This window comes from Lycorma delicatula, chromosome 4 (genome assembly GCF_047948215.1).
Source record: "Lycorma delicatula isolate Av1 chromosome 4, ASM4794821v1, whole genome shotgun sequence".
Classification (NCBI taxonomy): Eukaryota; Metazoa; Arthropoda; class Insecta; order Hemiptera; family Fulgoridae; genus Lycorma; species Lycorma delicatula.
The window spans coordinates 153337674-153353150 of record NC_134458.1 but is presented as its reverse complement, the minus strand read 5'-3'; the positions used below and the strand labels follow the sequence as shown (position 1 = coordinate 153353150).

Here is a 15477-nt window from a genome sequence, read left to right as displayed (position 1 = left end):
CAAGTAACCTAAAGTAGGTGTAGCCAATCGCGTCATACACACATTAACGGTGACAGTGGTTGACCGCCGCACCGTGCACCGTTACACCTTTAAATCGACTTTTGTCGATAACCAAAAGAGATATCGAAAAAGATGAAGAGACCTTTATTGTAGAAACTTTAATTTCAAATATTTCAAATGGTCCCTGAATTCAATTTGATAAATGGTTTGGTCATAGTAAAATGTCGGTAAGGAACATAATCCGATTTTTACTGCATGCCATTTCACAATCTTGAAACGGTGAAATATTTCGTAACGACAATAATCCTTTATTCTTCCCAGGTATTAAAACTATATACTTGCAAAATTTCAGCTCAATCAGTCGAGTAGTTTTTGCGTTGAAGAGGAACCGACTCACAGAAACCATAAGATATGTCGTTTATACATATATACTCGTATGAAACTGAATCGAATTGAAAATTTTCTTCCTTATTGAAATCGGGGAAAAAATAAAGATCTTTGTGTATTCTTTTTTTTTGTTATTATAAATTTTTGCTATTTATTTGAAATTTACCTATAAATCTAGAAATCGTCACGGGGTTTAAGTGTAAATTGACAAATTTTGTTGACGTACGATTTTTTTTTTACGCCACCTACCCATGCTGGAATATAAATTTTTACATTAATAGAAAAAAATTATATAAATTTTTGATAATATATTCACCATCGTGGGGGAAAGAAGTTCAGCTGAAAAGGCTTTAATTAGATTGAATTCTTTTACCTCAACCAATTCTGAGAATGGAAGAGAATTTTCTTTGCCTATTTGTCCTCAGGTGGCTGTCATGTATTTGAAGGAAAACAATTTCTTGTAAAAAAACCGTTGATCAGTAATATGCTGCTCCCATCCTGCGTAAAATTAACCTATTGCCAGAAGGAGGCCTCGACCCAAACCTTAAGTTGTGGTTATTTCACGGGTCCCTCTGTGGTAAGATCTCTGCAATTTAGGAAAACGTCTTTTATTGGCGCTTTGCTAAAAGATAAGAAAAAGAATTCAGTGAAATCACTGAGACTGTTACATAAATGCACTGGAATGCGGAAATTTATATTGTTTTTTTATCCTATATTTTTTAAGAATTACTAACTAACGAAGTTTTTCTAAGAAAACTAACAAATAATAACGGATACAAATATGCTAAAACTGAATACAAAAAAATTCAATAAAATATTTCAATCTTTTGAATTAAAAACTGCATATATAACGAATAATAAAATAATTAACTATATAAATAACAGAATAATAAAACATAAAAATAAATTTAATTTAGATAAACAGAGAGTATATAGTTTAAAATGCGCAAATTGCGATCTGGAATATATCGGGACGACAAACCGATCTTTTCGATTAGAATTAATGAACAAATTAATTGTATAAATAAAGGAAACAAAGGACGATCCAGTTTTACTAGACATATCTTAGAAAATAATTATAATTACAACGCAGATAATTTTATTAATATTCTTTAATATTCCAATGACCTTCATAAAACAAATATTATAGAAAAATATTATATATGCTTAAATAATAAAAATTTGATAAATAAAAAAACGAAATTTGAAATGATGTATTATTCAAACAAATATTAAACAATAATTTTGATGCTTAGGTTGATTATACCGCTTCATACTAATGAACATAACAACTGAGACCTTCATACTGGCATGACCGTTAACGTTGACCTTATTTTACCTTTTGACGATCAATTGTTATATTTATATTTTTTGTATTTAAAACTCAAGTTAGTGTAATTAATGATATGTGAAATAAATAATTATAACATCAATGTTCCTGAGGATGGGTTACTAATCTGAAAGCGTTCGAACATACTATTAAATATTGCTGGTAAGTGGAAACTACTATATAAATAAATTATATATCAATACCTACGGGCCATGATGAATTTTCTTGAAATTTCACATGGAGATTTTTTTTGTTGACATCAGAATGACATACTATTTATATTTTCTTATAATATTCCAGTAACGCAATGATAACAGTTATTTTTATTTAAAATGTATTACATGTAAGAAAAACGCCCGTATGAAACACAAGACGTTTACAAGAAAGGTGAGAAAAGTTTGTTTTTATAAAAATAAGAATAGGATACAATGAAACGATTACTTGAATAAGGAAATAATATTTTATCACAAATTTCAAATTAATTTTTTTTCAGTTATCGCATGTTTTGTAATCAGAATGACATAAGGTCATCTATCATTACGCTATAACAGTCCAATACTATGCAATGATGATGACGACAAAAATATACATATATATCTTTAAATCATCAACATAATCGTTGAAATTTTTCTTTAAAAAAATATTCTACTTAAGTAAACTGACTTAACTTAAGTAATTTATATTACTTTATTTTTACTTAAGATTACTAACTTAAGTAACTGACTTTTTTCCAGTTTACTTAAGTAAACTGAAAAAAATTACACTAGGACCACCAGACAAACTTCTTTTACAAAATTTTTTGTTTTCTTTTACAAAAGCATTTTTTGGGGTGGGAGGTGCGATTTTGCAAATTTTTTTGTTGTAAATATTGTTATTTTTTAATTGTTAACAAATATCCCTAAGAAAAATATGACCTTAATTCGGCGAAATCTCGAGATACTGAGATTTGTTCTACAGCCTCACCCCCTTGACCTATTAAGTTGAAAATTTAATGACATCAGTGTCTCATATATAGAAATAATCTGACCAAGTTTGGTCAAAATCAGGTAGTTCTGGAGATGTAAGGTGATTTAGACCTTACACATGCTGAACACACACACGTACCTACGAACATTAACATCCGGAAAATTTCCATCTGGTTTTTTGGGTTCCTTAAATGTCAAAACATCAAGATCCGGTGAAAACCGCATATGCCCAAATTGGACCTATTATAATACTTTCCCGTAAAGAGCTACAGCTCTGCTATAGCACTATCTAGACGGGAAAGTAAAAGAAATTTATAAGTGTTTAGAAAACACAAAGATACAGCAATAATTTTAAATAAACAGAATTGTAATTTTCTAGGAAGGAATTTTGAGTAATTTTTTTTCAAGTAATACTAAAGTTACCAAAAAATTAAGATTTTTTATTTTAAATAAAATGAAAAATGAATAACTTTAATTTTAAAAATTATTTAAAAATTTAAAAAAATATATATTTTTTGTTACCGCAGACCACTGGACTGGGGTAGGCAAAATATTTTTATAGTAGTTTCAAGGCCTATTGATGTAAAAAATATAGATGCAAAAATCTTCCATTAACTCTTTTTCTGAAGCAAAATATAGAGAAAGAAAAAAGACAAATATATCGGGTAGTGGATGATTATTAAATAAAAGTTTTTGGTAATTTATGATCTTGATAAAAAAAAGTTAAACTTTTCTAAGAAAAGCTTTTTTGCTATAGCGCCCCAGTGAAGATTTGAAATCTTATTTTGGCCAAAACATCCTCACCCCTTTTTCCAATTTTTGCAAAAATTTAATACATTATTTCCTCCCGAAGGTAGTACCTGCCTACTAAATTTGAAGAAAATCGGTCAACGGGGTCTAGAATTAATCGGCCATACAAGTCATACGCACATGTCTGACAAAAATAAACTTTTTGGATTTGGCAGCATTGGAATAAAAAATATTTTTTACACATTGTTTACAATTTATTTAAATATCTTTTTTTATACAAAACATATATATATATATATAGCTATTATACTTTATATATTGTTTATAAAAGAAAGACCAATTTTTGCAGATTTTCTTTTACCGAACTACATATTTTCCCGTTATAGCTATAGCTGCATACGTCGCTATAGCCGGAAGATTAATAATCATCAATAAAATAGAGATGTAGTACTTAGCAATGTCGTGACAAATATTGAATTGAACAATCTATGTAAATCTACACAAAATAAAAAACATACCCTTTGAATTTAAAATTATAATTTCTACTGGTTTGTTCTATTTACAGGTAATTTTGTAATATTTTCCAACTCTATGTAATGCAAAAATAAGAAATTATATTGTGGTTAATAAATAACAAGAAGCCGAGGCTTAGCTTAATTACATTTGGTATGCAAAAAAATGTATGAACCAAGTCGGGAGAATAGTGTGATAAAACTGGTTGTCTGATGTTTGTCTGTGTTTGATGTTATATGCAATGATTATAATTATGTTGATTCGGTCAGTAAATGAAAAGAGATAACTTTACATTACTACTCATTGGGTCAAGGACGATTTATTTACCTTGGGCAGAATCTACTATCCTCAAGTTGCAACATAAAAACTGGGCTTTCATTTTTTTTTTTTTTTTTAATAATTACGAGTATATTGGTCTGTGCTGTACTATATTGTATTTCACCGACTTATGTAATAGTATTTATAATCAGATGCTTATTATCACATGGAAAATATCAAAACTATATTACGTAAACTTATTTTAGAAATATAATTAATTATAATTTGAAGTCTAATACGCTAATTGATATTAAACAGAAGCTACTAACGGAGAAAATTGGAAATATTTTAATATTAAATATATTTTTATTAAAAATGTGCATCTCATTAAATTTTAGTGTTTAATAGTTCTAAAGAATTTTATTATAATTATTATTACATCAAAACTACATAATTCTTCAAATATTTCATTATGATTAAATTTTTTTTTTAATCGTCAATTGTTTGACTGGTTTGTCCTTGGTTTGATACAAATTCCTTACTCCTCTGTACTAATCATTTAATCTGAACATAATTTTACATCCTACCCTAAGTTATCTGTTTTATATAACCTAATTTTTATTTTCCTTTAAATTTTCAATCTTCTACATATCTCTTTATTACCCAGTTAACCAAACCTCGATGTCTTAATACATGGCCATATGTGGTTGAAAACCTAATTTTCTATATTCTACCATAAGCTACCCTTTTCCTATACCAGGATATTAACATCGACAAAGCAATCCATTTATTAGTTCCTCATCTCTGATTAATGGAAATATCAATGAAGCTGCTTGCTTCATTGAACCTGCTTGCTGGTTTGTTGTACTTTACTAATCATAAATAGTTAGTAAAAACCCATCTTTCATTAATAACACATTTTAACGGTTGTTATATTAGTGGATTTTTTGTTTAGAATCTTTCTTTATGTAGAAATAATATATAAATAAGGATTGAGAAGTATTATGATTTTTTACATTTTTTAAATTGAATTAATTTTTTTAAAGTTAATTATTGTTATAAGTACTATTACGTTGAGTAGAAATCATGATCTACCGAATATTAGCTGCTTACAGCTATGTGATAAATTTATGTTCTTGCTCATCGTTCGTCACGTCAATCACTCTCTCCCCTTTTGGAAGTTAAGTTAGAGAGATAGAGAGAGAGAGACAGAGTGAGAGGACTGACCGGTCCTTTCTCCTTTTCTGATGAAAACAAAACGACATACTTATTGAAATCTTCTTTTCTTCTTCCGTGTTACGGAACAAATGAAAGTATTCTGAAGTGGCAAATCTTGAGTTACAAACAGATACGTGATTTAATTTATCACAGTTAAAAGGTTACAAAAGATACTTTATTTATGCTTCAGAATAAGTACATAGACCACCGAATAATAATGAAAACCTTAAACAATGGTAGCATCAAGTTATTGTTAAGGGAACAGTTGATAAAATATCGTAAATTTGTTTTTTTTCTTTTTCTGTTTAACCTCCGGAACCACCATAAGGTATTACTTCAGAGGTTGATATGTATGAATAAAAATGAAGTTTAGTTTTGTACAGTCTCAGGTCGACCATTCCTAAGATGTGTGGTTTATGAAACCCAGTCATCAAAGAACAACCCATCGGGTTGGTCTAGTGGTTAACGCGTCTTCCCAAATCAGCTGATTTGGAAAGTCGAGAGTTACAGCGTTCAAGTCCTAGTAAAGCCAGTTATTTTTACACGGTTTTGAATACTAGATCGTGGATACCGGTGTTCTTTGGTGGTTGGGCTTCAATTAACCACACATCTCAGGAATGGTCGAACTGAGAATGTACAAGACTACACTTCATTTACACTCATACATATCATCCTCTGAAGAATTATCTAAATGGTAGTTACCGGAGGCTAAACAGGAAAAAAAATCATCAAAGAACACCGGTATCCACGATCTAGTGTTCATACCCGTATAAAAGTAACTGTCTTTACTAGGATTTGAACCTTAGACTTCGAAATCAGGTGATTTGCGATGAGTTCACCAGTAGACCAACTCGGTGGGTTATCATAAATTTGTTTAATTAAAACCAAAATAACACCGATTAAAACTTACTGTAACATCATTACAGCTTCTACTTGCAAAGTGTTTCATGAAGAAACGGAAAAAATTTAGGATTTCTTTAAGTTAAAGAAAAGAAAAAAGTTTGCAAAAATTGTATATACTGTGTAAGAATAAGCCCGGAAACGTTCCATTTGAGTTATAGCTTAAGAAAAATTTTGCTTTGATTTCTATTCCATGAATAAGATTAAGCCAAACTAGAATTCTTGAAACGTAAATTTGATAGTTTCATATTATTTTTTATTTGAAAAGTTGAATAAAACAAATCCCAGAATTGTATCTTTCTGTTTGAGGAAATTATTATAAAATCACCAAATAAATTTTAAATTGAGCGGACTATTGTGTAAACAGTGAAATATATTTTTGATAAATTACTGTAAGTCTAACTAAATTTTAATTTATTTATTTTTATATCAATTTTATTTTAATTTTTCCCAATAATGAAATGAATCTTATTTGGGTTTAAAATGAACAATGATTAACGTTTGTTGACGTAAAATCGAATTATAACAAAGTAAAACAGTCAAAAAACAAAATAGAAAAGAAAAAACACAAAACAAAATTAATTTACAAAGTTTCATGTACAAATAATACTTCCACATATTTAGTATGACCGCGAGGTTACCTGGTTGGCTTCAAGAATACAAAGAAAACCCAGTTTATTTCTATTAGTTCTGCAAAAAGTCAAATCGCATACAAACTTCACAAAACATATTGGTTTTTCCTAATTTAAAATTAAATTCATTGACTCAGTACCCTCTAAACTTTAGTGCGTACCGGACATAATTAAGCAATTTAGTCCTAATTTTAGAACCTAAAATTCCTCTAAATTCTAAAAAATGATTTAAAATTATCATAAAGCATCTTTTTATACCACGTTTCGATCTATATTATTTTTAATAAAAATCAAACTTCTTAAACTTTTTTATATTCAGTCGACGTTATTCTTACGTAGATTTCTAAAAATTAAATTCTCCACATATTTTATTGGCAAAGTTTTCATTGTTTACTAGCAATTTAATGAAATTATTATATTTAAAACCTAAAAATTATCTTTTGTGAAATCAGTTTTTTGTGTTTTACAATAATTCTCTAAAAATTACTAGAGGTATAGTTCTGAAACTTGTTTTATTCAATTTTTCAGGTCAAAAACCATCAAACCCCTTAATTTTTGTTCTGAAAATTTTAGTAAGGGTTCATAATGAAATTCTCATCCTACTCTTGAAGCGAAAATGGAATAAAACAAGTGCCAGAACTACATTTCTAGTAATTTTTCAGAAAATTATTTTGTAAAAACCAAATGAAACCGTAAAATTTTACAATTAAGTTTTTCATTTAACCCTCTATTTAAAGTTCCAAGAATTTCTGTATGATTTATCATTTTATTATAGTTATTTTGATGCCTGAATAATTTTATTATAGTACCTTGGAGCAAAAAAAAAAAAAATGAAACCTTTCGCAAACAACTAGAAAACAAAGAATTTTCGGTTTTATTCATATAAACCAATATTTATCTAAATTTTTTTATTTTCACTTGTTTGTAGAACATGTCCTGAAATTCACTCAGATTCTTTGTTATTTAATATCTTTTCTGTAATGGTAGAAAACCTACATTTAAATCTGAATTAAGATAGTGTTGGCTTGATTTTAACTGCATTGGAATATACGTCTTAAAGGTACACGTCCATCAAGTGAATTCATTTGTTGAATTGATTCAGTAAATCGTTATAAAAATATCTATATATAACCAACAAAAACTTCATAAATTTTCATATTTATCTTATCAAAATCGAATACCTGAAATAATTGCCTTGGTCGCTATATTAACCGGGTAGCTATTAAATTATTCAGTACATTTTTATTAAAAGTTTTCAGTTATTTCCATTCTGTACCGGTCAAATCTTGCAGTGTGAATGCAGATGTAAATTACTAAATTTAATCTGTTTTCTTTAAAAGTTAGATAAGTATATTTAAATACTAAACAAAATACGTATACTAATTACCTTCTTCACAATTATTATTTATTATAAAAATATCTACTACATTATTATTTAAATTAAAAATAATTTTTAAACAATTTTTATAATTTTAAAACAATTTTTTTTTAAATAGAAAATAATAATAATTGCACTGTTATTTTCCAAATATATACTTAAAATTTAATTATTTCCCTTACAATATATTGAAGGTAATATTACATTTTTCTAAGTATTTTATATTTTATTTTTGTATTATTCATTTCTGAATTATTATTCAGAATAGTTTCTAAAAAAAGCATCACGACTGATAAATTATAAAATATATACTTCAATAATGAAAAAAAAATCCAAATTAAATTCAATGTTGACTACTATCTAAACAATAAATAAATTTTGTTATTTTGTTTTTTGTTTGTTCTTTTTTCAATAAAATTAGTGGAAGAGTAAATTAATGTTTACGGTGAGATTTTCTAGAAGAGAAATAATTTAAAGATCTTTATAATTTTTTTGTTTGTTAGTTTGCTTTTTTTATAGATGTATTTGTACACGACGATTTACAAATTCTGCTCATAATTTACACAAGCAAATCTTACTAAGAACGATTTCACTGTAAGCAGGACATTATAAAAACTATCACATTTGACTTCAATATTGAGACTAGGTATTGATTGGATAATCCACCATAGAGTTAAAAAAAAAGTAAGGATGTTTGAGACAGCGGCAATAAAATTTTAATTAAACAATAATTCACTTAATATTATCCACTGAACATTCCATATTTGTATGTACAGATAATTAATGTAATTATTTGAAAGTTTAAGTCGACGTGTGATATCTTTCTTTGCGTCATATTTACGTCATTCATTTTACCTTTAGTTTTTTAGCAGATGTTTTTAAGAATTGGAACAAAAGTTTCATTCAAAACGGTTTACAAAATTATCTATATGTATATAATTTACAGAAATAAATACATAATGAAAAGAACAAGTTTTGTATATGATTTTACATATAAAATAGACGAAGAATTGATAGGTTACTGATCTAAAACCAATCTTCGTTTAATCTCTTACAGTACTCAAAAAGTCAAACGAGATTTCAAGATACAAAAATGGATTATTATTGAATCATGAAGACCAATGTTTAGAAAATTAAAGATTTTAACTTACCCTCGTGTTTACATGTCTGAATGTGCAACCTTTGCTAAAAACAATGGTCATTTATTTAAAAAAAAAAACAAAAATAAACATTTTATCCGCCTGTATCTAACTACCGACACCAAGGCTGGTTTCGTGCAATTCAGTACAACACTGCAGTTTATAAGAAAGGGCTTTATAATACTTCCGTTGCCATTTTTAATAAATTACTAAACAATTTAAAAATCTTCCTGCTAATTTATTTAAAATACTTTTCTTTTAGTAAAAGATTTTCTTTAAAAAAAAAAAATTAATCTGTGGATGAATAATGATAATTAAAATCTTTTTTTAAAAACCCTGAATTTTGAATTTCTGCATCCCGTTAACATAATAAATTTTCATTAACCGCTTCTGAATTGTAAATTATTTTGTAATTTTTTTTTAATATACAATATAACATTCACATAATTACCTAAAAATTATTTTACGTATTTATTTTTTGAATAAGTAATGGAATTTAATCACATCTGATTTTTTATTCTATTTGTGCATTTTGTGTTGCTGCTCTGAATTACCATGGTCTCCCTTGATCCACCCAGGTAAATCCGTGAGGTGGGATTTTATTATGTACGATCAGAATAAAATATTTATTTAGTTAATATAATGGAATATATATTCATATAATATTTACTTATAACACCTAGTTTTTTCTTTTTCTTTTATTTTTATACTTTTTCATTTAGTACTAGCTGCAGATGCGTGCCGCAGGCACGCCCTCCGGGCGGGTTGTCCTCGCGAGCGGCGCCAGGGTAACCCCCGCCCCGGGTTAAATTAGAAATTTAACTCGATAGAAATTGATACTAACGAATCGTGATTTTCCGCTAGAGATCGGGACATTCCGGTGCCTACGTTTTGGTTGTTGTTCATTATTTTATGAAGAAAAACAATCAAATAAATAAAAAAATATATTATTAATACATATTTCACATATACATGCGATATATAATAATAATATAACAAGTAACCTGACCACCACAAGACATGTACTAACGAATCGGAATTTTCCGTTAGTGATCGGTACATTCCGATGCAAGCTAAGGGGGACGGACATACACACAGACCCACATGCAAATGCGGACCCACATAGTATGGTAGGATGAAATATTTTGGTAACTAATTGCCAAAAGAATTCCATAAATTAAATTTAATATAAAAAATAATAATTTAAATATGTATATAGTTAAAATAAATAAAATATAACTACGCTAAACGGCCGTTGAATAAATCGGAAATCACTCAAAGACGTTTTCAAAAGAGAAATTATTTAAAATCTAAAACTAGTTGTTCATATCTATTAATTAACAATTATCTTCAATAGAAGATACTCAGGAAATAATAAATTAAAAAAGTAATAAAATTGAAAAAAATAAAAACAATAAATAAATGAAAAAAATAGAAATAATAGGTATTAATTATATAAATAAAACAATATTTAGGAAAACACAACAAAACTAGTATTTCTGACAATTTTTATAAAAGAATAAAAAGATACATGTATACGGTAAAAATATGCAAAAAAAATGCGTTATAAAATTAAAAAATGCATATGCAGTGTTCATAAAGTATTTTCAAGAACTCTTAAATAACGTGTACACACGGTTAAACAGAAAAATTAAATTTAGTATATTTAGATCCGAGGGCTACAAACTATCCAGGGGCTTCCCGTAGAGGAAACTCCCGCCGCCACCTTTGCATTCCGTAGAGGGAGTAGCTTAACACCTGTAAATGTACGGGACAAACTGTAACTTATTATATTAAAGGGATTGGAAAACAAAAATTTTTAATTAAATAAAAAACTTCGGAGCCAATCTTAACCAAAATGGCGGTCATTTAATATTGTTCACAGTTTCAAAAGTGATTTAAAACAGTTTAATTTTAAAAAGTTTAGGTTAAGGTTAAGGTTTAAAAGTGTTTTTTTAAATAACAGCTGGACAGTAAAATATTATAAAAAATGAAAGTTACCTAATTTTTACCTCATAAAAATCTTTTTTCGGTATTTGATTATCTTTGTTTAGGATTGTAAATCGAAGATTTTTTTAATTCAAAATTTTTGTTTTTCAATTCCCTTTAAAATTATACATCACACATTTCTACCCTTTCCATTTCCACTTTCTTTTTTAAAATTTCTCTCCTACGATAACAGGGGTTATGCTATAGAATGAACAGGAATAATACGCGATTTGGAGAATGTTGGTCTCAATTATCCGAACAAAGAGGCGGAAGAAATTGAGAGATGAAAATCCCCAGATCTTCCCTTGGGGTTAAAACAGGTCCGATCCCAAGGAGATGTAGCAAAATAAGAGTCTCTATCCTATGGGAGCCTCCCTGGGAGCTTAGTACGATGGCCTCATACCGATAAATACACTGATTCGATAACATTTTTAATAAATTTAATTTTGTTATATTTAACGGTTGAAAAATTATTTAAGAATTCCCATACTTTATTAAAATTCTGCGTAGATTTACTCGATTAAATATATTCTACAACACGCGTATAATGCATAAAAAAATAATCTGGAAACATTATTGAGTTCTTAATCTGTACATCTTTTATCCAAAAACAATTTATAATAAAATGAATTTTAATTAAAATGTGGTCTAAGCCAACGGTTACCTTGGTAATTAGCGTAATCGTTGATCGGCTGTTAATATAGTTTATAACACTGTCTCATTTCAAATTCATTTAAATTTGGTACTTCTAACTGGAATTATATGTCGATTATGCCGGTGTACTTTAATCATTTAGGTTTAATTAACAAAACTATCTCGCCTAAGATAAGCTCAAGTGTTGATTTTAATTAGCGTTACAACCTATTAATAAAAGTAAAAGAGGTATTTCATAAAATATACATTTTTTATTATTATAATATTTTTTTTATTAATATTAGCTGCATTATATCTTTACCGATGACTTTGAAGATAATACAAAAGATTAAAACGATATTCAGATTTTTTGATAAATTGAATATCGAAAAGTGCAATTATCCACCAACCATATGGACCAGTTTCACAGCTAGTTTTGGTTTTACAAAATCCAACCGTGTTCTAATAATTTTGTAAATATTCTTTCAGAATTTCAAACAAATACGTGTATCAAATTGATAAGTGTAAAGGAACCTGTAATAATTAAGTATCCTATAACAGAAATCGAATCCTTTCAGTTATTTTAATAGACAATTATTTTAAAAATACAAATGAAATTTGAATTTTAAATTTCGTAAGTAAAGTTGTATAATTTTAATGTATCGTTTGTATTCTTATAACTTTGTATTAAACAAATTTTTGTTTTCGTATTATTGCAGTATTACCTAAATTTATATTTATTCTTTATTTAACTCGCGTTAACGGTGCGCAGTTCTTCTATTACAAAAAATAACCTAATCAGAGATCAAATGCTCCGTTCGTGGCAGCCGGTGTGTTTTAGAATGAAGTGTTATAAAATAATAATATACTGATTATGGAATGCAGTTAATTAAATAATTTCTTAATGATTACTAATTATTTTGAAATATTTTATATGATATAATCCGTATCCTACTAACAATAAAACTTTGCAATGCGCTTCTCAGTTAGACGTATAGACATCGAGTAAATTTTATTTCCATTGACAATAATAGCCGTATTTACTTTGTCTATAGTATGAAGTCTTTTTAGTGTCTTAGAAGTAAGATCCCATAGAATAACCAAATTTATTTCGTTTACAGAATTAAACTCTCATTATTTTTTCTAATTTAAACCATATAAATAAAGCGCAAAGTTTGTCATCATTAAATGTTTATCATACCCATGTATTTTAAAATACGATATAACATTTTTGTACTTTGCGCACTCTTTAAAAATTTCATAATGATTTTTCATTATAGGCCTACATAAATTATCTTTATTTAGTGCAGGTATGAATAAATGTTACTTAATAATCGATCTTCAAACATTATTTAAACAATATTTTAAAAAGCTGAAAATCTCATACAAGTCATTTAAGAAATTATTTAAAAATCTAAAAAATATTTTCACCAATATATTAAAAATTAAATTAAAATATTTTCTTTTACAAAAACGGCTATTTTATTGATGTGGTTTTAAGTAATATAAATTAAATGAAAAAAAAAAAAACATTCTACATCCTTGTTTAACATCAACGTAAATATTTTTAAAATGAAGCCTTAAAAGTTTATTATTTTATTATTCTGTACTGTTTTTATTTAAATTTTATTATGTAGTCGTTAATATTAAACAATATATATATTTTACAAGTAAATAAAATCTTTTAATTTTATTATTAATTTTATATTTTGTTCTACTTCTTTATTATAGTTTTTCTTTATTTTTATTTTTTTTGAGGCAACTACGGAAGAATATCCTTTTTGTTACCCATGAAGGGTAACAAAGGGTGCAGTTTCCTTTCTAGTCTGATAAAATAAAGACATTTTCGATCTGAATAAAATATTTTTTTTATTTTAAGATTAGATGGTATTTTCATCTCTAAATAATTTTCTGTTTTTAAATTATGCGATTTGTATGTTAGAAAACATATTCCGAAATGTTTTTTATTTTTTTTATTTCTACACTATATAGTACAATACATATTATGATTAAAAAAAAAGTAATAATAGTAATAATAATAAATTGACTTACCTTCATTAGTGCAAATAATTGGTCATCAGAGAGGCCTAATGCTGCTCTTCTGGGAGCCATTTTTTGTTGAACTTTTAAAATAAAAACTCAAAATTAGAAAAAAATAAATGTGTAACTGAACAAAATATAAACTTATAACCGGTCTTTTAAAATTAAAACTTGACGATAAAAAGATTTTAAAAAACAACAAACTCGTAATGGACAGAGTATAGCGGAATGAGTTCCAGCGACCGGTTCACGCACAACACTGTGAAGAAATAACAGTCAAGTCTCCAGACCCAAGCACTAACCTGTATTTGATATAAAATCTGATGTGACGTCGCGGCTTTCTCCCACTCTTTTGGATTCTTTTTATTCATTTTTTGTTTATCAATTACTAAGCAATGTCATCATTGTGATAATATAATTTACGTCATAATAGAATTTGTTTGTAAACAAATGGAATTTATTATTTTTCCATAAAATTACTAGATTTATTTACTTAGCAGTTTTATTAATCTAAAAGACGCTACTTTATAAAAAAATTACCGTGTACACCCATACACTATGCGCACCCGGATTTGAAAATTAAAAAAAAAAGTATTGTTACCTTTACGCATTTTATTAACAACTTTGGTCAAGTTTAAATTACTAATTTAAAGTTATCTATATTAATATCATATGTTATATGCTACAATAATATCTTACGTTTTTGTTGTTGTTAAACATTGTGTATTAAAAACTGTTTTATCTGGTTTACTAAAAATTATTAATTGTTGTTCTGCTTGGATCTATTTCATCTTGCTTTTATTTATAATACTTTTCTGGGAACTCGTTGTGATAATAGTGACGATATCAGTACTTTATTAAACTTATAAACTTTAAACTTTGTTAAACTTATAGCTTTTATAAAAATAATAAATTCAGATTCACTGTTAAAAGGTTATGCCAAAAATTTCAATTTGAGTGACGCGGATAAAATTAACGAATTACGACGTAAACTAGGATACGTTAAAAGTAGACTAACTCGAATTAAAAACTTTGTTGATTTGTTTAGCCTTGATACAAACGCATGTTTAAATTTAAGCAACCGTTTAAAAAAAAATTGAAAATTTTAGTCGGTTGTTAACGATGTTCAGTCCGAAATACAAGCCATTATTACCGATGAAGAAGTCGAATCAGAAGAAAACGAAATCACTACTTTCTAAATAATTAGTAAGCTAAAATTAATAGCGTTCTTTCCAGACAAAATTTAATTCCATCTACTCCAAATCAAACCACTTCCGAGCAAGAGGCTGGGAACCCCAACCACCAAAGTGCACTGATATCCATCGTCTAGTATTCAAATCCGTAT

The 15477-nt window shown here is 27.4% G+C and overlaps 1 protein-coding gene across 2 annotated transcripts in view; it reads right to left on the bottom strand.

Annotated features, from left to right (window-relative positions):
- Window positions 1-14374, bottom strand: part of LOC142323966 (SEC14-like protein 2) — a 195432-nt gene extending 181058 nt beyond the window's left edge. Inside the window, exon 1 of one of the 2 annotated variants that reach the window (XM_075364403.1) lies at window positions 14145-14374. In XM_075364403.1, coding sequence (XP_075220518.1) covers window positions 14145-14204 — 60 coding nt within the window. In that variant the 5' untranslated portion in view covers window positions 14205-14374. The remainder of the gene's footprint in view (window positions 1-14144) is intronic. The other variant, XM_075364405.1, reaches the window with a different exon arrangement.
- Between the last annotated feature and the right edge of the window lie 1103 nt (window positions 14375-15477).